The sequence below is a fragment of the Xenopus laevis genome, chromosome 4L, assembly GCF_017654675.1.
Source record: "Xenopus laevis strain J_2021 chromosome 4L, Xenopus_laevis_v10.1, whole genome shotgun sequence".
Taxonomy (NCBI): Eukaryota; Metazoa; Chordata; class Amphibia; order Anura; family Pipidae; genus Xenopus; species Xenopus laevis.
The window spans coordinates 40,699,210-40,723,395 of NC_054377.1; the positions used below are offsets into that span (position 1 = coordinate 40,699,210).

The 24,186-nt window shown below is 37.9% G+C and overlaps 1 protein-coding gene across 1 annotated transcript in view; it reads left to right on the top strand.

Moving 5' to 3' along the window:
* LOC108714000 (N-terminal EF-hand calcium-binding protein 2) overlaps window positions 1-24,186 on the top strand; it is a 103,246-nt gene that overhangs the window by 14,025 nt on the left and 65,035 nt on the right. Inside the window, exon 3 of the mRNA XM_018257808.2 lies at window positions 11,213-11,321. Coding sequence (XP_018113297.1) covers window positions 11,213-11,321 — 109 coding nt within the window. The remainder of the gene's footprint in view (window positions 1-11,212; window positions 11,322-24,186) is intronic.

The window sequence follows — 24,186 nt, forward strand, 5'->3', positions numbered from 1 at the left end:
GATTCTGCCTTTTTCAGCAGGATTCGGATTTGGCAGAATTTGCATATGGGAGGGAAATCACATGACTTCTTCAATTAATTACTGCTCTTTGTTAAATAAATATTAATTTAGTGTGGTCCTTCCACTAGAGAGGCATCTGACCTATTTTTTAATCACCCCAAAAAATAACTCATTGTAAACTTTCTCATTCATAACCTGCCTATTTAGAAAATAATTCCTTCTTGTGCTGTTAGTGAAATCTCTTCCTCCTGAATGTACACTTTTCATCTGTTTCCTGTAAAGAAACAAAGTTAGACAGACTGGGCAAATTTGGGTACTTTAAGAAGCTTAATGTACCCAGAAATGTCCCAGTTTGCTTTTAGATAATCATATGCAGGCTTTTTTCAGGTGATAGTAGTCAGTTTACTTAGTGTCAGTAGTTCTGGGATATCTAGCACCTTGTATTTATGTTCAAAGTATTGAAATCACCCCAACCACCCGTATCATTGCCACAGGTGTATAGCTCAAATTGGTGGCTTTAAAGAAAACATAAATGTAACTGAGAATTATGATGCAGCTACATTTTTTTTTATTCATGGGCCATGCAAGTGCTTAATGTTTTATAGCACAATATAGAATGATGTCGTGATGTGACTAATTTTACATTGTTTGTGAAATGTTACCAAAAGTTTTATTTAAGTAGGTTGTGTCATAATTGCCATGGGTGTGGACCAACAAACCTCTTAGGTAAGATTGTACCTCTTTTCAAGTGCATAATATACCTGCATAGACTTTGTGACATTTCAACAGAACGGCAGCCCAAACAGCATTGTGCAACAGTCAAAGAAAGATATACATCATGAGTTGTTAATTTCACCTGTATCCCAGAGTGTTCTGATTGCTTGGCCCATACACAGTTCCTCATGCATGCCTGTGAGTATATGCAGAGAAGCATGAAAAGGATATGAGCTAACCCTAGTAGTGATTTGTCTGTTGGAAGTAATAATCTACTTTAGTTGTTTGCTGTTTCTATAAGCTGTAAATGTGGGGCCTCTTTTCCTGGATCCAACCCTTTACTTTGTTAAAATACATACAAAAATGGACTATTCACCCAAAAAAAAATTTTTTTAAATAAAAATTAATTTTTTAAATAAATTTCAGTTGGTCTTTTTTTATTCGAATTTTGACGATTTTTTAATTCGACATTCGACCCTTGATAAATCTGCCCCCTAATGTTGTTTTCCACTTGTGACAACTGCCCTTACAACTGAGATTTAATAAAGACAAGCATGTTTTCATTGAATGAATAGAGGGGGTTGTGCTGATTTAAGTAGTTAGCTATATCAACAGTACTGAATGCATGAGCACGTTTTAGTAGATCACTTGCAAGACACACATACTCCTCACTTCCTCGTGGGCATTAGGTGTTCCACGAGAACACTGCAATTTCTGCACTTCATGAGACATACTTTTTTGGGAGGCTGCCTATTTCAGGAACTGCCAAAATACTGGTCAGTCTGTTGCTTGCTTTTGTGGCCAGGACTAAACTTTAATGGACAACAGTTTTCATCTGATTATTGTTTTTACCTGTAGTACTTAGGGACGTAACTAAAGAGGAAGCAGACTCTGCAGTTGCAGGGGGGCCACTAAATTAATGAGCAGTTTCAACATACAGTATCTTGGTAGAATAGGTCAATTTACCAGTGTTTTGGAGCCCTAAATTTGCTGTGGGCCCAGTAACAACCAATTATACCACTGGTATTTTCTTACTTTCTTGTACATTTGGGTTTCTCATATATGGTTACTACCTTTCTCAATATGTAATACAAGACACAATCAAATAGTTATTCAAATTACAGTAATGCGTATTTTCAGAGCAGAAACCCTAATTTTCAGCAAGATGTCCTGTAGTTTGCTTAGATGGTAGATAAATAAATTGTAACAATTAACAATTGAATAATTATATATATATATATATATATATATATATATATATATATATTATATACATATATATATATATATATATATATATATATATATATATATATATATATATATATATATATATATAACAGTGCTTAGTGATGTCACCATGTACAGCTGGTGGTTAGTGGTGTAATTTGTGTATTATAAAAAAGAACTAGGCGTACTATGAGCTGTATATATGGTTATGGAACTGCTTGGTGACTTATAGTATCTTTATATTTTATGTCAAAGCTTTCCATTCAGTGTCATTAGATGTGCATAATGCACTAGGGCTATAGCACCCTAAGCTATTCGATTCTGCTACAAATACTAGCATCAAAATGCCAAGAAGTCCCCTGGATCGCTTGCCATTGGGGAGAACTGAAAACTCTACACATAGTCTGAAACCCATTCTCCCTACAGGACAGAAAACCCAGCAATACTCAGTAATTGAATCTCTTCTCTTTGAAGTGATATTGAAAAAATCCTAATGTGCCATATCCTTTATGGATAAAAATCTAGTTTTACATCTTTAAGGAGGATTGTCTCGAAAGCAATGAAATAAAATATAATGCTAAGCAACTTTTTAGTATACACGACTATACATTAATTAAAAATGTTATTTGAAAATGGAATAGCAGTGGAAATCAATATGCCTCTACCTTGCAATTCTCTTCAAAGCTTGCCATACTTCAGAAACATTGTACCAGAAATTAGACCTCCAACAGCCCAGACTCTGATTTCTATAAAAAGCCATGCATGCTTTTGTTATTCTTTTTTTCAGGGTTGCTAATCACAGTTTATGCAAGGGATGTGGAGACTAGAGTCTTGGCTGAAGGCGCATCAACTACCAGCAGAATGTTTCAATGGTACAGCTAGTTAAGAAAGTCAAAGGAAGAAATAATATAAAAAGACAGAAACTGTTTTCAGTTGCATAAGATTTAGATATAACAGTTAATTCAATAAAACATTGTAAAAAATGTTTATTGAAAATGTGCTTATAATTACATTTAATTTTCATTATGATGTGAAAGAAAATGTTTATTTTTCATTCTTTGGAAAAACATTCCTTCTAAGTTTGTATGTTGTATTCTTCATTTAACATTGTATACATCCATTTATTGTACACTGCAGTATATATTATAAATAAGTGTTAATAATGAAACACGTTTCCCTCCCAAGTAAATTAAACCAGTTACATTATATTTATTTACCAATATTTCCATTGCTTTAATTAATTTGGTTACTCATGTCTGATCTTTTTCATGTTCGTGTGTCATTTTTTGGGTTCCTCTATGGTCCTCTATGTCTGTGGACATTGCATTATGGTTCTGATATCACTTTTATTATGCATAAATCCTTTTTCGATACATTGCCTAAGCTGATTCTAGTCATTTGACAGTTTACTTGCTTTTCACTTTTATATAGATGCATAGCCTTGCATATCGATATTGGCACATATCCATATCTCAGAGATGAATTTTTGAAATATGATTGCTCCAGAAACCCTTTTTACCACTAATTGAATCAAAGGGGGGTGTTTAAGTGGTGTGGGTGAATTATACCTCAGTCGAGTTAGCAGAATTGAAGATATAATTAATAAACAGTTTTATAAAACTATAGTGACACGGAGCATTGATAATAAATGGGACTGAGATGTGTACAACACACCCTTGCCACACCCTGCCACGCAGCTGGTTAGCAGTTCTGCAGTTTTGCCATGATTATACAGTAAGTAGCAATGTAGTATTTCCTCCTGGCTCCACTTTTCCTGGTTTCTTACATTTGATTTGGGCATGTTAATTCTCTTTGTACTCTAATAATCTTTGACTCTTATATATGTTGATTCATGCAGATAGCATTGTGCATTATGCAACATGCCACTTGTCACTCACATAAAAGACAGAAGGAGAAAACATCAGAATAATTATAAAATAGTAGAAATTAACAGCAACATTATTACACCGTTTTGGGTGCATTTCAGACATATACACCATGTGTGTAAATCACATGCTCCTGAAATCAGAGCTGTGGAGTTAGAGCCGAGAGCAATTTTGGGAATCTAGCGTCAGAGTCTCCAAAAATGTTCCAACTCCGAATCCTAATAACTTTAAATACAAGCACTGAAAATAAACAAATCAAGTTAAGGGGTTGACAGAAATGGCCTAGCCACTGAACCATTCATACCAACTCTCAGATCTCTATGTCATAATCTTTTATATGAGTAGAAACCAAACACAATCCTTTCTATATGACAGAATGTGACCCAATAAAAAAAGAAGCTTATATGAATGAGAGATAGTCATATCTGTTACTGAGCTTATCTCTAGTATTACACATTCAATTTCAGTCTGTGTCATTAGATATGGATAGATGCCTTTAGCTCATTTAACACAAGTGAAATCTGGACCTCTACATTTACAGAAAAAAATGTATAGCCTGAGGGCCAAGCGATCAGATTGACCAGATATTTCCCATCTCAAAGTGGGCATGTTGGTGAAAGATCTGCTTGTTTGGTGACTTCGCCAAACAAGCAGATCTTATAATGTATGGACTTCTTGATTTGTTTGCTTTATTCTAACTTAGATACCTTCAAAGTCCACTCACAGTGGCCTTGTTTTGAATCATATAGCAGTATACTAGTTGGTCTAAACTGCTCTTAAGCAAATAAAAGATATCTTCTCTTCATGGAACTTCATGACTGCAGGCCTGATGCAGAATTTAAAATTCTGGCCCTTGAGCGCTCATTACGATTTATTATATGTGGTTGGCATTTAAGGAAAGAAGAAATAATTGCATTAAAGCCTTGATCTCTATAACATCCCAGTAAGGACAAAAGGTTGGGGTTATCAGAAATAATTCAATGCTAGGTCAGACCCAACTGTCAGCATTCCCAAAACTCTGAAGGGCACCAATTAGAGACTATAATGTAAAATAAGATATAAAGGGTTTTTTCATCTGCCATCTGTTTGATAAAATTGTTATGTAGCTCCAGGGGAAGCTCTAATGAAGGGGAGGTGGCAGCAGTGTGTGCGTGGTAGTTTTAATGGCTGTTCTACACAGGTATTTCAGTGAGGTCTCATCTGTCTCTACATCTTTGGCAATCATTAGCAGAGCAGAGACAGTGATTTCTAAAAGCCTCAGTAAATGCCAAATCTTTATTCGATGCTCAGGATTGGAGGATTTCTCTTATCTTTTTTGAAGCCTAGCTACATTGAATCGAAACCTCCATTGCACACACAGCGTGCATTGCTTTTATTCCAACTTAAAAGTAAACCCCAGCCCCAGCAGACACTTTCTTCTGGTGCTTAGCGTTCAAAGCAAAGAGAATATGTTGAATAAACTAGTGATACTGAGTATCTAAAGACATTGTCCAACATTTCTTGATGTGTTACCCAGTGTTGCAACTTGTTTTTAAAATTGAAAATTATACAGAACTACAGGCTGTGCTACAGATGTCAACCACGACAACTCCCTCTGCTCAGTAGCTGATGCACACTAAAACCCCCTCATTTATTTGCTGTCCTAGCTTTCTGTTGACATGATACAGTCAAATAGATTTTGGTCCAGTTCCCAGTTGGTAATTAAAATGTAGGCAAAGTTAAACAAGAGACAGATTAATGAGCTTGTTAAGATTTCTTTGTGCCTGAGCTACCACAAGAGAGATGTTGCTGATGAATATCAGGCAAGCTGCTCATTTTCCTGCCTTCTCTTTGAATATTAACCCCTTAAATGCATTCCATTGCTTTTCTTAAAATAGGGTTAAACAATAGCTCGTCTATGCCAGAATCCCTGCAGACTGAACCAATATACTTTTAAATCTGAGAATACTCTTGAAAACATGTATTTGGGTGAGAATCTGATGCACATGTTCACAGAGGTATTTCATATTTCAGTAACCCAACAAAGCACTTTCATTAATGGACCATCAAATTCCTTGAAAATCTCATTCCTTAGAGAATACTTTTTTCAGATATTTTTTTTTTTTTTTTCGAATATGTACTTCTTATCAGCCACAACCCTCCTGAGCTTCTAACTCCCTGATTGCTGTGGGATAAAGGAAATAGGAAAGTTGTCAGTTCTTGGAGCAGATTTACTGCAGAGGGGAGTAATGGGAATTCTCTGTGCTGGAATGGCTGTGTATAAATCCACACTGCATAGATACATTTGCTGTCATTTTTTTCTTTTAAGGGCAACCCTGTTTATAGATAGAGAATGCCAAACATGTGGTCTTCCACTTTTTGTAGTTCTCAGACAGTCCATGAGTAAGTTTAGTGTTGGAATTTGTAGTGCAACAAAATATACATTAGCATCATGATATCCAGTCCCAAGGAAAACTCATCACTCCTAACAATAGATCCAATAGTGAAGGTAAATGCATGGTGCAATGGAGCGGCTGGAAGTCATTATGACATTTTTGTGTGTTCATGTTCACTTTCTGTATTGGATATACAGGTATGGTAGCTGTTATCTGGAAACCCGTTATCCAGAAAACTCAGAATTATGGAAAGGCCTTCTCCCAAAGGGGCATACTAACTAAAGGGTGAATTTTCGGCTTGGAAGGCTCCGTCACACTTCGCACAACTTTGCAAACGTTAATTCAAAGCCAAAATGCAAATTTTAACTAGACAGACGAACGATGGCAATGTTTTGATATATGAAACTCTTTCGCTATCGAATTGTCCTCTATGCCTGTTAGCAAATTGGCAATGTCCCTGCTAATTGCAGTTTTGCTAATTTTTGCTAGCGAAGGCCACTTCTCCCTTTAGTAAATCTGCCCCATAGACTCCATTTTATTCAAATAATCCATATTTTTTAAAATTATTCCTTTTTCGCTGTAGTACTGAAACAGTACCTTGTAATTGATCCAAACTAAGATATAATTAATCCTCATTGTAAGCAAAACCAGCCTATTGGGTTTATTTAATGTTTACATGATTTTCTAGTAGGCTTAAGTTATGGAGATCCAAATTGCGGAATGATTTGTTATCTGGAAAACAACAGGTCCCACCGTACTTGCAACTATAGCAAGAAGACTGTGTTTCTATAGAACCATATGCATGGAATACGCTAGGGGGAATTAACTACATTTTTGCCAGTTTTGAACCAGGAACGTGTGAAAACATCTACTCTTAGTATGCAGTATTCCGTAGAAAACTGTTGAAACAGTTCAGTTGAACTAATATCCAGGGCTACGGTGTAGAATCTGAATTATTTGTAGGGATAACCCTTTTGATAAAAATGCAGCATGTTTAATATCATTGTTGCCCCTCATGTTTTTGGGAAATAATGTTGACTGCATTAGTTGCAATTTTAAATACATGAATACTTTGTTGATAATATTCCATGGTTAAGCCAAACTGCCAAAGACAAATATGTTTAAGTGGCTTAAGCACTTCAGATTCAGTTATGAAGTCAACAAACCCATCTATAACTGAACACTCTTAGAATATGAATGAGGAAAGAGTGTGTGACTGGTCCCCAACCTGTTCATAAGGCTGCTTAATTAGCTGCCTTGTTTTTCAGAAGTGTAAATTTAGCAATATAGATGGATTTCTAAGAATAGATTTCTACACTCCTCGTTCATCTTGTGTTTGTGGCCAGGGGTGGGAGGCAGAGCAGCAGCTGGCGTAGAATCAGTTAGCAAGGTATCATGCAGAGTGTAATCTGATGTAGATGATGGAACATTTTCAGTAAAGAACATTTTTCTTGGCTCTCACCCACATGCTACTTTTTGGTAACTTTTTATGAAAGAAATTTATCAGGATCAGCACACTTAAAGATAATTCTCTGCAATTTAAGAGTAGGAATCACTAATGCTTATGGAGCAAATTTAATTGAAGCATCTGGAACACACAGCCGTGCTCTTTCTCCCCATGAATACAGTGCTGTGTCTCCTTGTGCACCAGATGCATCATTTAAGACTCCTTTCTTCTAACTGGCTTCTGATGTTTCTCTCTGGTTGCCCTTTCCTACCATCAAATATCCCCCATGAAATCTCATGCTAAAATTGCTGCAGCCTTATACCAGGTATAATATTACAAACGTTCCACTTTATAGAGAAACATTATAAAATGCAACTACTGTAATGCAGGGCTTAAGCAGTTCCAATTACGCACTTGTTATGCATGTGTTCCTTTACCCTGCAGCATGCAGATTCAGATCCTGTAGATACGTCATGCTCGGATACTATTTAAAGGAATATCATGAAGTTCGCTCAGTCCGGAGAGTATACTTACACTTGACTATAGCTGTGATAATGCAGAGCGTAGGTTGATATCCAGATATCTATATTCTATACATGCTGGTGGCATATATATACACAATATTGGGCTTTAAGTATATTTAGAAACTGTTGTAACTGGTACGTTCTTTGGTATCAAAAGTTGAAAGAATTAGAGCAGAGGAACTAACACGGCGTGTTAAGCTGGCCATAGACATCTAGATTTACCTTCATATCGGAGCCATCTCCTGACCTGCCACTAACCATTCAGATCAAATAAAGTAGTAAAAGAAGAGATCAGATTATGTTCTGCCCCTGACAGCAATCGTACAAACGTTATGTCCGACAAAAGCTGGTTGATATTGTCAGATTGGCAATACATGCAGAGATATTATCGGTATAGAGATTTCATAACCTCTACGATCGCCTGTACGACCGATTGACATGGCACGAAAAATGTCTGGACACCCTACACACAGCCTGAAAACCGTACAAAATGGAGATTCGTATGATCAAATCTTTGCGTCTATGGCCAGCTTAATTCTTTAAGCAATGAAAGCTGATCTTAGCAGGAAACCCCTTTCACAGTTGGAGATAAAGGAGCATAGTATACATAAATTATCAGGAAAACACTCCTTTCATGCATCCTGATTAGATCATTATGCAGCAAGAGTAAATCAGATTGTCTGCTGACTGAGGCTGAACAGTAACTAATCAGCAGTCAATAAATTAAAATCCAAACTGAGTCAGCAGGTTCTCACTTGGCCCTTGAGAGTCAGATCCTGTTCCTTATGATTTGTGTCTTGCAGCTATCCAACAGGTTTTTGCTGTATACAAATACAGTATATATCCTTCATTCATATGTTTCTGTCGCTGTGGGGGTATTCACAGACATAGGAAAGCTCAGATTTGTACAGTGACATTTGCATCAATCGACTGGGTCACACACTTGCCACTCCCTTCTCTCTTCAGTAGAAGTCACTATACACATCAAACTAATGAATTCATTTATTTCTAGAAATCCGGGGAAATTCATTTTGTAAGGTGGATGTCAAAAAATAAAGCATTCATTTTGGCAAAGACAAAGCCAATAAAAACATTTTGCAGACACCCTCAAAAACTCAAGACAGGTAGGTGCCCCCTACCCACCCCTTAACCTTTCCATCAGTTATATGGACAAATTAGGAAGTGCCAACATGAGCCCAAGGACTAATAGTACTAGCACATGGGATGTAAGTGCTGCAGTTCTCGTCTGGCAGAAAACATCAGAAGTCAAAATGCCTGTGTGTGACTGTTCTTAATGTTATTTTTTAACATAATATTTAATAAAATTAAAAGTGGACAGGCATCTTGTCTGTTGCTGACTGCCATTGTTTGCCAGAATGACAGCAGCTGACATCTGTGTGCCATTAATGTAGGACTCTGGCAGGAGGATATTTCCCTCATATTAAGAGCTTTAATATTACCTATTTAGTGTGCTGGTGGTAGTTGCTTTTTTGCATTTAGATATCTTACTAGTTTCCTTATTAAACAACTGTAAATCAGGCCCAGATCCTGACCTTTCCAGATAGATTAAACACTAGAATGTGTAGCCAATTAAATAAAACAGGGTACTTTTTCTGTGTACATTGTTAATTACCCTCCGCGGGGCTCCTAGTCTTCAAGGAGACTATGGAATGAGAATCCTGAATTATTTAAGCAGTACAAGTGCTGCTGTGTGTTTTCTGTTCTTTTGTGCAAAAACATTATGGTTCTTTGGCTGTACTTACACCAAGCCAATGCCACTGTGTATATTGTGTATGTCCAGTGAAATAAAAGCAAAACACCAGATGGATAAAAGGTTTATGCCATTTCTTATTTCAGCATAGAATGTTATATATTGTGAAACCTTTGCAAATTTTAAGTATCTATAGGTAGAAATAGATGTGTCCTTATTTTGTGTTATTTTGTGCATCAAGCTACTGGAAAATTGCTTCCCTTTTAAACAAGACAGGTATTGTTTATTCATATATTTCAATATATTTAAGCTGGCCAACTACTTCAATTACTACACTTACTTTAATCTGAATCACTAAGAATTATATTGCTTTGTTATACATTTTACACAAGTTTTACCTGCAACTTGCTTGCTTTCAAGGTTAAAACTACCAAAGTGGTGGGCACCACAGGGGGGCAATGAGGCTGTGACCAGAAAATTCGTACAGACAAAAATAAGAGGTCTTGTGCACTCAACCCATTATCAATATATTATGGACACTGAGACATTTTGTGCATTAAACTAATAGAAATGCCCTCCCCTGTAAAAAAAAAACAAAATAAACAGGGATTGTTTGTCCATACAATATATTTAACTGGCCAACTACTTCAACTGCACACTTCCACCTGCATCTCTTTTTCTAAGGTGCTGACTGAGCACAAGGCAGCCCTGTCCTTCTTTCTAGTAAGAGTACCCCTGTATGTTGCCAAGAAGGTCTATTTATACAAAGAGTATTGGTACGTTTTATCAGACTCAAGTCTCAGTTCAAATATGCATCTTGTCTAGAGCTTTACACAATATTTACATTCACAATATTACTTTGCTTAACAGGAGATTTGGGCAGGACATCAGGAGGTTCAGTTTTAAAAAGATATGGTATTGTATTTAGGAATCTTTTTAGCATCCATAAAAATGAATCTATGCCACCATATTTATTATTATAAGACCAGAAGCATAAAACTCTGACCATTTAAACTGTATCTAAGACAAATTTGTATTTGTATGATGTGTTAATTAAATTTAAGTCAACTATCATATTTTAGTGTGTTATAAAATTAACATTATCAATTGTCAATTTAACATTACTGAGATCAGATATGAGCCTCCAAAATGATCTGAAGTCTAACCTGCAGAAACAAGTTTTGTAAGGAGCAGTAATTTGACTGTGTAGACTAGACATCCTTAATAGTTTGTTGACCTATAAAGAGAAACTTGTAGGGTTTATTGGCTGACACCTAAGCAGTTTGGTTGGTTAGCTTTGTTATTAATAGCTGCTTCTTTTTCAGATGATGGGAAGTTGTCGTTGGATGAATTTCAGACATTTTTTTCAGATGGGACACTCAATGAGGAGGAGCTGGAAAAACTGTTTCACACCATTGACTCTGACAACACCAAGTAAGAAATGTCTAAATACTTCCAGAAATTGTAATTGTATTGCACCAACATATTCCACAGCACTGTACAATAAATGGGTATATACATTGAACATACAGATTTACATACAGATAAAAGAAGTAAAAAAGGACCCGCCCAAAAAAAGAGCTTACAGTAAAAAAAGAGAAGGAAGTGGTTGAGAGACAAGGTGTGGAGATTAATGCTTGTTAATATATTCACACTAAATAAAATATTACTAAATCCTTGGGCTAAAGATATTTCCGAATCATGCCATATTTGACACCAGTTCCTATTGCCACTCAAAGAAATTATGTGAAATATCCAGGGCTGGAACTGGGGATATTCAGAAGTGCCTAGAGCTTAATGGTGAGGGGGAGCTAGGGCCATTGGTACATACCTCTTCTACCTCCTTTAACTCCAGCTCTGAATCTCAGAATAGGCTGACGGTGACTGGTGAGTAATGTGTGAATGGGAAATGGGATGGGGAGGTTCTCGAATATAGGGGGTGCAAGTTGCAGTGTAGATGGGGGGGACGTTGCTAGGGCTGCCACCTGTCCAGACAGACGTTTTTTTTCCTAATTTGGAAATCTGGACAGGAAATTGAAGTGAATGACATGGCGATCAGCCAATCGCTGATTGCCACTTAATCAGTCCCACCCCTGATGTCACCCATCCCAACTTCACTGGCCTGCCCCCCACATCACTAGCCCGCCCCCCCTACGTCACCAGCCCGCCCCATGTCCATTTTCACCAGAAAAAAAGGTGGCAACCCTAGAGGTTGCTGATTGGGAGGGAGGATGACAACACCAAAAATTGTATAGAGAGTGATTTGTTATGAAAATAAATGATTACTGATTAAATTATATGCCATAATTACATGTAATACTTCAATAAATTGCTACGACCATGTCCTATATGAGTGCTACATTTTTTGGCATTAATGGTCTATGAGTTCACATAAGTAGTGTAATTACAATACAGCAGACCCCCTGGCTTCAAAAAAACACTCTGCTATGCATTAGTATATTTGTAGAGAAGAGGGTGGCATGAAGGCATATACAGTTAGGCCCATAAATCTGTGGACAGAGACAACTTTTTTCAAATTTTGGTTCTGTACATTACCACAATGAATTTTAAATGAAACAACTCAGATGCAGTTGAACTGCAGACTTTCAACTTTAATTCAGTGGGCTCAAAAGTAATTGCACCATTGAAAGGCTATTTCATGGGCAGGAGTGGGCAATTCCTTCGTTATGTCATTATCAATTAAGCAGGTAAAAGCCCTGGAGTTAATTTGAGGGGGGGGGGGGTGCTTGTATGTGGAAGATTTTGCTGTGAACAGACAACATGCAGTCAAAGGAACTCTCCATGCAGGTGAAACAAGCCATCCTTAAGTTGCAAAAACAGAAAAGACCCATCCGAGAAATTGTAGATTTTGCCACTCCTAATATTGTAGCAGTTTGGAAAGAAAGAAAGCACTGGTGAACACAAAAAGACCTGGAAGTCCACGGAAGACAACAGTGGTGGATGATCACAGAATCATTTCCATGGTGAAGAGAAACCCCTTCACAACAGACAGCCAGACAAGTGAACAACACTCTCCAGGAGGTAGGCGTATCAATATCCAAGTCTACCATAAAGAGAAGACTGAATAACAGTAAATACAGAGGGTGCACTGCAAGTCATAAGCATAAAGAATGGAAAGGCTAGAATTGAATTTAGCTAAAAAAAAAAACATCTTAAAAAGTCAGCACAGTTCTGGGAAACATTCTTTGGACAGATGAAACCAAGATCAACCTCTACCAGAATGATGGCAAATATGGAGAAGTCGTGGAACAGCTCATGATCCAAAGCATACCACATCATCTATAAAACATGGCGGAGGCAGTGTGATGGCTTGGGTGTGCATGGCTGCCAGTGGCACTGAGACACTAGTGTTTATCCATGATCTGACACAGGACAGAAGCAGCCAAATTAATTCTGAGGTCAGAGACAAATGGTCTGCTTAAAACCAGCTAAATGCAGTCAAATTGATTAGGAGGCGTTTCATAATACAGATGGACAATGACCCAAAACAGACAGCTAAAGCAACCCAGGCGTTTATTAAAGCAAAGAAGTGGAATATTCTTGAATGCCAAAGCCAGTCACCTGATCTGAACCCAATTGAGCATGCATTTCGCTTGTTGAAGACTAAACTTCGGACAGAAAGGCCCACAAACAAACAGCAACTGAAAGCCGCTGCAGTAAAGGCCAGGCAGTGCATTAAAAAGGAGGAAACTCAGAATCTGGTGATGTCCATGAGTTCAAGACTTCAGGCCGTCATTGCCAGCAAAGGATTTTCAACCAAGTTTTGGAAATTAACATTTTTTAATTTGTCTAATTACTTTTGAGCCCCTAAAATAAAGTTAGTTATTCTGTTAAAAAAGGTTTTATTTACTCACATTTTTATGCAATCTTTTTGTTCAACCCACTGAATTAAAGCTGAAAGTCTGCAGTTCAACTGCATCTAGATAAGATAAGATTCTTTATTTGTCACATGCATAGTAATACAGGTACAATATGCAGTGAAATGCATCCTGATCCACTTTTTAGACTGTGCAAAATTAGTTAAATACTACAAGTAAATACAAAAGGATTACCAAAAAAATAAGAATTCGAAGAAAATTTTTTAATTAAGTATAGCAGCAGAGCAGATGTAGTGCAAGATGAACCATGTTATTTACATAAGTGACAGTGAGTGAAGATTGTATAAAAATGTAGCAATATACAGCAGTGCAGTACAATACACAAAATAACCATATTACATTAGGTGACGGTGAAATAAATGTAAATGGACTGTACTATGAGGAAAAAAAGAAACTGTGCAGTAACAGTACACAGTATTAAAGTGCAAAGTATGTGAATTGTATAGTACTGTATTGTGGTGACATAGTATCACATACTGTGGGTCAAGTAGTTGCAAGTAAGAAAAAGAAAGGGAGGGGAAAGGTGGCATGAACCATGTTATTTACATAAGTGACAGTGAGTGAAGATTGCATAAAAAATATAGAAATATAAAAAAAACAGCAGTGCAATATATGACAATATAAAAAACCGGCAGTGCAATACTGTATTGTGGTGACATAGAATGTCACGTGCATTAAATAGGTGCAAGTGAGAAAAAGAAGAGGGGGGAGGGATATGGGAGATTATGGGTAAGTTGGCATGTCCAGGTTTAGCAGTCTAATGGCCTGGGCCTAGAAACTCGTTTTAAGTCTCTCAGTTCTGGCCAAGATATATTGCAAACCTTTTCCCTGATTTAAGTAGGTAATACAGTCCATTATTGGGATGTGATGGGTCCTTAAGAATCCTGAGGGCTTTGATCCTGCAGCTCTTGGTGTAAATGTTCAGCAAGGATGGAAAAGCTGACCTGCAGCAGTGTTCTGCTGCACGTATCACTCTCTAAAGGGCTTTGCGATCCTGGACACAGCTGTTTCCAAATCAGGATGTAATGTTCTGTGTTAGGACACTTTCCACAGCACCAAAGTAGTAGTTGAGTTGTTTCATTTTAAATTCATTGTGGTAATGTACAGAACCAAAATAAGAAAAAGTTGTCTCTGTCTGGCCTTACTGTATCAGACTGGGATTGGCATTTAGTAATGTTTATTATAACCCTAGAAAGTTTAAGGTAATTATTTAGTTTTTTTCTTTTCCTCTTCTGTGGCATTCAACTATCCCCCATCTCTTCTTTTATGCAATAAGAATACCTTTGCAGTGTCGGACTCCTTTTTGTACTATGGTTATTAAATGGTAATTATATGTGTGTTGGCTTTTTCGCAAGCCTCTAAATTGATTTCTCTGGTGATTTCCTGCCAGAAGGATTTCAACCTTAATTGGATGCATATGCCCTAAATTGAGTTACAGTATCTATTCATTAATCTAACATGGTAGTATGTATCTTAAAATGTGTTCAAAGTTTAGAGAAATGTAGCCCGTGAAGCCCGTTATATTGAATATTGTAGTGGCAGGTCACACCAAAATATGCCTTTGTTCTACATGGACACAGTGCTATTGTGGAAAACCATGTTCAGTCTTGCAAAATGTTTCTTGTGCCATTTTAACATAGTAAATGAGGTATAAAAAGACACACATACATCAATTTCAACTGTTTTCCAAAGCTGCCTAACTGCTAGTTGATCAAGAGGAAGGCAAAAAAAACCCAACTGAAACCTCTCCAATTTGCCTCGGAGGAGGAAAAATATTCCAATTGGTTCTTTAAAATAAATTTGTATTTACTACTTCCTGATAGGAAATTAGATTAAACTATTTAATTTATGTGCAGGTACAACTGCTTCAGTGTGAGGATTCCTCAATTTCACAGCTCTCTGTAAAAAAAAATTTTTTGCATTTTCAGATAAAAGCTTTTCTAATTTGAATTAATCTACTGAAAACTGTTAATAACTTTTAATATAGGTCAGTACTTTGCTGGCACTTTATGTTGTTTATGGCTTGCTATAACCAAGTGCAGTATATTATCCTCAAGTACCCTAGATCCTACCCCAAGAGTGATTTGCCTATCTTAGCGGCTTGCAAATGCACAACTTTATATTCAGTGTTGATAACATTGAATATCAGCTGCCAATTTCGATGCCCACCACATCTACTGTATTTCATCTTCACTGTCCAAGTTCCTATTTACTTCATCTTAAAAATCTATTGCTTTTTTTTCCTTATAAAGCTATGCTAGTTTATACTTGTTCACCATTCTTCAGAACATACTCTTGAATGTGATTCCATATCAATGTTCAAATAACTTGCCCACAAGTGAAGTTAAACTATATACCTATGCTATGCCTATAATTGTCAGGTTGAGTTTGCAATTCTTTTTATATATTGGAATGACATTATCTTTTCTCCAGTCCATTAGTACCTTGCCAGATGCAAGTGAGTCTAAATAAATTAGAAAAAGGGTCGAACTAAAACTGAACTAAGTTTTGTTAATACAGTACTTAAAGGGATACTGTCATGGGAAAAAAAAACTTTTCAAAATGAATCAGTTAATAGTGCTGCTCCAGCAGTATTCTGCACTGAAATCCATTTCTCAAAAGAGCAAACAGATTTTTTTATATTCAATTTTGAAATCTGACATGGGGCTAGACATATTGTCAATTTCCCAACTGCCCCAAGTCATGTGACTTGTGCTAGATCTAAGAACAGCACTCAATAGTAAAAACCCATGTCTCACTGAGACACATTCAGTTACATTGAGAAGGAAAAACAGCAGCCTGCCAGGAAGCATTTCTCTCCTAAAGAGCAGGCACAAGTCACATGACCAGGGGCAGCTGGGAAATTGACAAAATGTCTAGCCCCATGTCAGATTTCAAAATTGAATATAAAAACATCTGTTTGCTCTTTTGAGAAATGGATTTCAGTGCAGAATTCTGCTGGAGTAGCACTATTAACTGATGTGTTTTGAAAAAAACATGTTTTCCGATGACAGGATCCCTTTAAGGGTTTATTTTGTGAAGTCCCAAGCCCTTGTTCACATTTGATATGCAGGGTCAGTCACTGACAACTTGTATAAGCTGAGCCATCCATAACTTTACTCCTCTGTTATATATTTGAAGAAGAAAACCCATTATGCACCTGTGACAGAGTTATGTCACTTAAATAAGTTTTTCTTTTTTTTGTTGAGATATGTGTGGAGGACAGTGCTTTCTTTCTTCTCTGTCTTTTCTACTTCTGCTGGCCAGCGCAAACCCTCTTTCTTAATCTGTCTTTCATTACTTCTTGTGTCTGTCCTACACCATTCTCAGCCTTGAAACATATTTTTTCTCCTGTGTTCAACATGGCAACAACAGGATTAAAAGCCATGTGAAAGCAGTCTGTTTTGCAGCTCTATAAAGTTAGAACATTTAAGGTGGCCATACACGGATAGATCCGCTCGTTTGGCGATGTCGCCAAACGAGCAGATCTCCCTCCGATATGCCCACCTTGAGGTGGGCAATATCGGGCTGATCCGATCGTGGGCCCTAGGGCCCAACGATCGGATACTTCACGTTCGCAAACGGGCGGTCGGATCGCGGGACCGCATCAACGAACAGATGCGGCCGCGATCCGACGGGATTTTTAACCCCATCCGATCGAGATGTGGCCGACTTTCGGCCAGATCTCGATCGGGGAAGCCCGTCGGGGGCCCCCATACACGGGCCAATAAGCTGCCGACTCGGTCTGTCGGCAGCTTTTATCGGCCCGTGTATGGCCACCTTAAAACATTAGTTTTTCCTCTTAGAAAAGCAACTTGCCAGTAAAATATACCCTTTATTTATATGAGTTCAAACTTTAACATTTAAAGTTTAAAATACTTACCTGAGTTTCCCAAGTTGATCAGTCTGCACAGGGTTTGGTGAAACACATGGGTGTAGGCTGATTGTTGTCAGCTGTGCACAGACATTTCACAGCTTGGAATTCAAACTTTGTTTAAATGTGAGTTTCTTTTTACCTTTTTTATGTTGTAATCTATGAAGGCTAATATGTAAATGTATATGTGGAAATTGCAATTATTGTTAAAATTTAACATTTTGTTTAATGTGAGATGTATGATGTCACAGAACCACAAAGCATTCTGGGAGCCTTGGGTATAAAAGGCCGCTCCCAGTCAGCAAGAGTCTCTGTCTGATGTTGGCTCTCTTCAAGGAAAGACCTAGGGAAACTGCTCTGCTGTTCTGATGCCATGCTGAAATTGAGCTGTGTAATACTTTTCCTTCTGCTTTAAAGAAATAAAGCTACCTTTTTCATTGCCAAGCAAGCTTCAGCAACCTCTGTTAAAGGGCCGACACCACACTTGGTGTCAGAAGTGGGATGCCATTTCATTGCTGAAACTAAGCATGAACAGAGATCAATGCTGAAGTATGTTGAGAAGGTGTGCTCCTAAAGCTGGTGCAAAGAAAATAACCAGAGTACAATCGCCTGGCAGTATAGCTATTCGAAGGCAAGAAACGCTAGAAATAAAGAGAGATCTTTCAAAGAAAAGAGCTATGACTTCTGAGATTGATCGTCAGGAAGAGGTTGCAATTGCATCATCTGAACCTGTTCCACTGATGGAAGAAACATCTGCAACAGGTTATGCACAACCTTTATTCCCAGATGTAAAGCCTAAAGTCACTCCAACTATCCACCCACAGACTGAGACTTTGCCTACTCAACCTCCAGAGGATCTCGTTAGCCTTCTAAAATGGATGGTCTTGCAGCAGCTAGACGCAGAGTCCAAAATAAGGGAAGCTGAGGAGAAACACAAAAAGGAGGAACAGCAACGCTTTGCTGAAGAGAGACATCTCAGAGCTGAGCAAGAGAGAAGGTGGGAGGAGCACTTGAGAAGGCACCAGGCTGAGATCACTATGTTCCAGAAACAGCATGCCCAGCAAATCACAGAAATTCTAAAGATAATGAGCAAGTCCCAAGCCGAGCCTACAGAAGAGCTAGTGGTGAAGGGTCTCAAAATTCCCAAGCTTACTGCAGATGATGATATTGAGGCATATTTCACCATGTTTGAGCGTGTGACTAAAGCCAGTCGATGGCCACCAGAGCAATGGGTAATACGTCTTGCTCCAAATCTGACTGGGAAAGCACAAAAGGCTTACAGCTCACTGAGCCTAGCAAATGCTGCAAACTATGATGCTGTAAAAGAGGCCATACTTCGAAGGTATGACATCAACTGTGAGACATTTAGAAGGCGATTCAGAGAATACCGTTACCGGAATGCAGATGGACCTAATGAAGCCTACGCCCAACTGGAAGAGCTGCTCCTGAAGTGGATCAAACCAACAGGAAAAAGTAAGGAGGAGATCCTGGATGTGATCGTCTTAGAAAAATTCCTTAACATCCTGCCAGATGGTGTGTGCATCTGGATCCAAGAGCATTGTGCAGAGTCAGGATCCAAGGCAGTAGCCCTGGCTGAGGATTATTTCCAGGCTAGGAAGAGAACTGTTCAGCAGCCTGTGGTAAGATTACCCCATGTGACTACCCCTCCACATAGTAGTGATGCAGGAGCAAAAGCTCTTACTGCTCCGCAGGTCTGTTTTAAATGTTGGGAAAAGGGGCATATTGCTCGCTTCTGTAAAAAAGCTAAAAACCCAAGTCCAGTATCAGTAGTGGGTGGGAAAGGGCTCTTGAAAATGGTTAAAGTTAATGGAAAACCAGTTGAGGCCCTGATTGACACTGGAAGCCCACAGACCTTACTGAGAAAAAATGTATTGAGGCATTTACCCAGAAAGGGCAAGACTTTTATCAAATCTGTCCATGGTGATACAAAGTCTTATTTAACAACTCAAGTGACTGTTGATCTTGGACATGAGTTATAGATCATTACTGTTGGAGTAATTGATAATTTGCCCTACTCTATGATTTTGGGTAGAGACTTTCCAGGGTTTTTTCAAATATTGAGTGAAGCTTCTACGCCTATTATAGCTGTGACCACACGATCTCAAGCAAAAGAGGCAAAAGATGAAAACAAGCTTTTGCATGAGATTTTTCCATTTGAAGGTGACATTTTCCAAGGTGAAGGGAAACCCCGTTAGTCTAAAAAAGAAAGAAGAAAGCTTAAAAAAAAGGGAGACCTGAACACCTTGTGAAAATGTCACCTCATATTAATTGGGATGCTGATATTGCAGATGAGCAATATAAAGATGAAACTCTTAAAGAATACTATAAAAATGTGGTTGGAAATGACAAAGAATGTGCAAATATACCAATGTATGTACTGAAAAACAGAATTCTGATGAGAGTGTGTCAACACCCCAAACTTGGCTACAAAGTTGAGCAGTTAATGATACCAGTAAAATATCGCAGAGAAATCCTTAGACTGGCTCATGAAATTCCTACGGCAGGTCACTTGGGTAGAGACAAGACTCTCGAACGAATTCTGTACAGATTTTTCTGGCGTGCATAAAGATGTAGCCTCATTTTGTGATACCTGTTCCACTTCTCAAATGACAGCACCATTAAGGCAAAAAGACAAAGCTCCGCTGATACCTATTCCCTTGGTTGATAATGCTTTTGAAAAGGTGGCTATGGACATAATAGGTCCCTTAGAGAGAAGTAGTAAGGGGAATAAGTATATTTTGGTTGTATGTGACTATTGTACAAGATATCCAGAAGCAATTCCTCTTAGCAACATTACTGCAAAGAGAGTTGCAGAAGAAGTTGTAAAAATCTTTAGCACAGTAGGAATTCCTAAAGTTGTATTAACTGATCAAGGTACTAATTTTACCTCTGCATTCTTAAAAGAATTATATAACCTGCTAGGGGTAAAAACTGTTCGTACAAGTCCATATCATCCTCAAACGGATGGCTTGGTCGAACGAATGAATCAGACACTGAAGCGCATGCTTCAAAAGTTTGTTGAGGAGGACCCAAAACATTGGGACAAATGGCTTCCATACTTAATGTTTGCCTATAGGGAGGTTCCACAAATGTCCACTGGATTTTCTCCTTTTGAAATGCTTTATGGGAGACAACCCAGGGGAATTCTTGATGTGATAAAAGAAAACTGGGTTGAGGATACTGCAGAGCCTCAAAACTTGGTAACTCACATTATTAACATGCGAGAAAAATTATCCAAAATATGTGAAATAGCTCAGGAGAATCTAAAAGAAGCCCAACATAAACAAAAAAATTGGTATGACCATAAGTCAAGATACCGCACATTTCAATCAGGTGAGAAGGTCTTATTACTGTTGCCAAATAAGGAGAACAAGCTACTAGCAAAGTGGCAGGGTCCTTTTCTAATCACCCGCAAAGTAGGCCCCGTTGATTATGAGATTGAAATGCCAGGTAAACGTAAGAAAACAATTTACCATGTTAACTTGCTGAGAAAATGGAAAGAGAGGGATGAGAAAGCATCAATGGTGGTATTAAAGGAATGTGCTCCTGATATGGCAGAGCAAGCGTATCAAAGGTTATCTTCCTCATGTGAACCTTTAAGGGATGTTGATATTGGTCCCCTTGATGATAAAATGCATTATGATCTTTTAATTTTATTAAATCAACATAGAGATACACTAGTAAAAACCCCTGGATGTACTTCTTTAATTGAACATACCATTTACACTGATGACGCCAAGCCCATTCGGCAGAGACAATACAGAATGCCTGAGAAATAAAAGTCAGTGGTAGACCAAGAAGTTAAATGTTGCAACTTGGAGTTATAGAACCCTCAAAAAGTGAATGGTGTTCACCTATTGTCTTGGTACCAAAAAAGAATGGTGAAATAAGATTCTGTATTGATTTTCGTAAGCTAAACAGTGTATCTAAGTTTGACTCATTTCCACTACCCAGAATTGATGACGTAATTGATCAGTTAGGTGGGGCCAAATATATATCCACCCTAGATCTGACAAAAGGGTATTGGCAAATACCTCTGGACTATGAATCCAGGGAAAAGACTGCTTTCAGTACCAGGAAAGGTCTTTTCCATTTTGTAACTACAGGTATGCCATTTGGCCTACATGGAGCCCCAGCAACTTTTCAGCGCCTCATGAATTCTCTCTTAGAGGGTCATAGTGAATACTCAGCAGCATATCTTGATGATGTGGTGGTGTTCAGTTCTACATGGGAAAAACATTTAGAGCACCTAAGTAAAATCTTGTCTGTTATAAAGTCAGCTGGTCTCACCATTAATCCATCAAAATGTGCCTTTGCCTTTGGAGAGACACGGTATTTAGCCTACATTTTGGGTAATGGTGAAATTAAGCCAGAAAGTGTGAAAACCAAGGCTATCAAAGATGCAAAGGAACCTACAACTAAAAAAGAAGTTCGTTCTTTTTTAGGACTAGCTGGCTACTATAGGAGATTTATTCCTCAATTTTCCTCTATTGCAGCACCTCTTACAGAGCTAACCAAAAAGGCTAAAAACAATAAAGTTGAATGGAACAGTAAGTGCGATGAACCTTTCTCCAAAATTAAAGAAATTCATTGTGATGGTCCTGTGCTTAAAAGTCCAGACTAATCCAAATCATTTATTGTTCAAACAGATGCATCTGAAAATGGTCTTGGAGCGATTCTTAGCCAAAAGCATGATGGAGTAGAGCATCCTGTGCTGTATATTAGCCGTAAATTGTTTCCAAGAGAAACCCGATATGCAGCCTTAGAGAAGGAATGCCTAGCCATAAAATGGGCACTAGAATCCTTAAGGTGCTATTTGTTGGGTCAGGAATTCCAGCTGATAAATGACCACTGTCCTCTCATATGGCTAAATTCCATGAGAGACAAAAATGCTAGAGTGACAAGGTGGTATTTGGCACTGCAGCCCTTTCGTTTTTCAATTTTCCACAAAGCAAGCAAGGAACATAAAAATGCTGATTATTTGTCTAGATATGGAGCAGTCATAGATGAAACAGTAATGTAAATTTTTTTCCTTGCTTGAGAAAGTGTCCTTTCTCTTAAGGAGGGGGATATGTGACAGAGTTATGTCACTTAAATAAATTTTTCTTTTTTTTGTTGAGATATGTGTGGAGGACAGTACTTTCTTTCTTCTCAGTCTTTTCTACCTCTGCTGGCCAGCGCAAACCCTCTTTCTTAATCTGTCTTTCATTACTTCTTGTGTCTGTCCTACACCATTCTCAACCTTGAAACATATTTTTTCTCCTGTGTTCAACATGGCAACAACAGGGTTAAAAGCCATGTGAAAGCAGTCTGTTTTGCAGCTCTATAAAGTTAGAACATTTAAACATTAGTTTTTCCTCTTAGAAAAGCAACTTGCCACTAAAATATACTCTTTATTTATATGAGTTCAAACTTTAACATTTAAAGTTTAAAATACTTACCTGAGTTTCCCAAGTTGATCAGTCTGCACAGGGTTTGGTGAAACACATGGGTGTAGCCTGATTGTTGTCAGCTGTGCACAGACATTTTACAGCTTGGAATTCAAACTTTGTTTAAATGTGAGTTTCTTTTTACCTTTTTTATGTTGTAATCTATAAAGGCTAATATGTAAATATATATGTGGAAATTGCAATTATTGTTAAAATTTAACATTTTGTTTAATGTGAGATGTATGATGTCACAGAACCACAAAGCATTCTGGGAGCCTTGGGTATAAAAGGCCGCTCCCAGTCAGCAAGAGTCCCTGTCTGATGTTGGCTCTCTTCAAGGAAAGACCTAGGGAAACTGCTCTGCTGTTCTGATGCCATGCTGAAATTGAGCTGTGTAATACTTTTCCTTCTGCTTTAAAGAAATAAAGCTACCTTTTTCATTGCCAAGCAAGCTTCAGCAACCTCTGTTAAAGGGCCCACACCACAGCACCTTTGCCTTGCTAGAGTCCTGTGTAACCAAACTATCTCCATCCCTTAAAGGAGAAGTAACACCTTGAAACAAATTTAGGTAGAAATGCTGTATTTTATATATTGAACTTACTGCACCAGTCTAAAGTTTCAGAATCTCATAACAGTATTATTTCAGGCCATCAAAGTTGAGCACAGGAGTGTATGGAGTGTCAGAGACACATGCTCAGTGTGCTCTGAGCAGCTGTAGAGAAGCTTAGGTAGTGTCTTTGAAACTGATGCTACAAGGCTGAATTAAATTCTAATGCAGCTTGTACTAGTTTCTCAGCTACCAAGTAATGGAGATCTAAATTAATTACTAATTATCAGCCTTGTATTGTCACTTTTATATTCTGTGTAGGCAGTATATTGTGAGTCAGTCTATAAACTCAGGTTACTGACAGCAGCACAAACTATGTGCAGTGAATCAATAGAAAAGAAGATGGAGACTTCTGGGGGCACCTCCAGAGATCTGCACTGCTAAATGGCTGTAATCACCTTAGAACACCAAAACATAAGGTTCTCATTCATCCAGGTTATGGTATATCTATAATGATGGGCAAATTTAT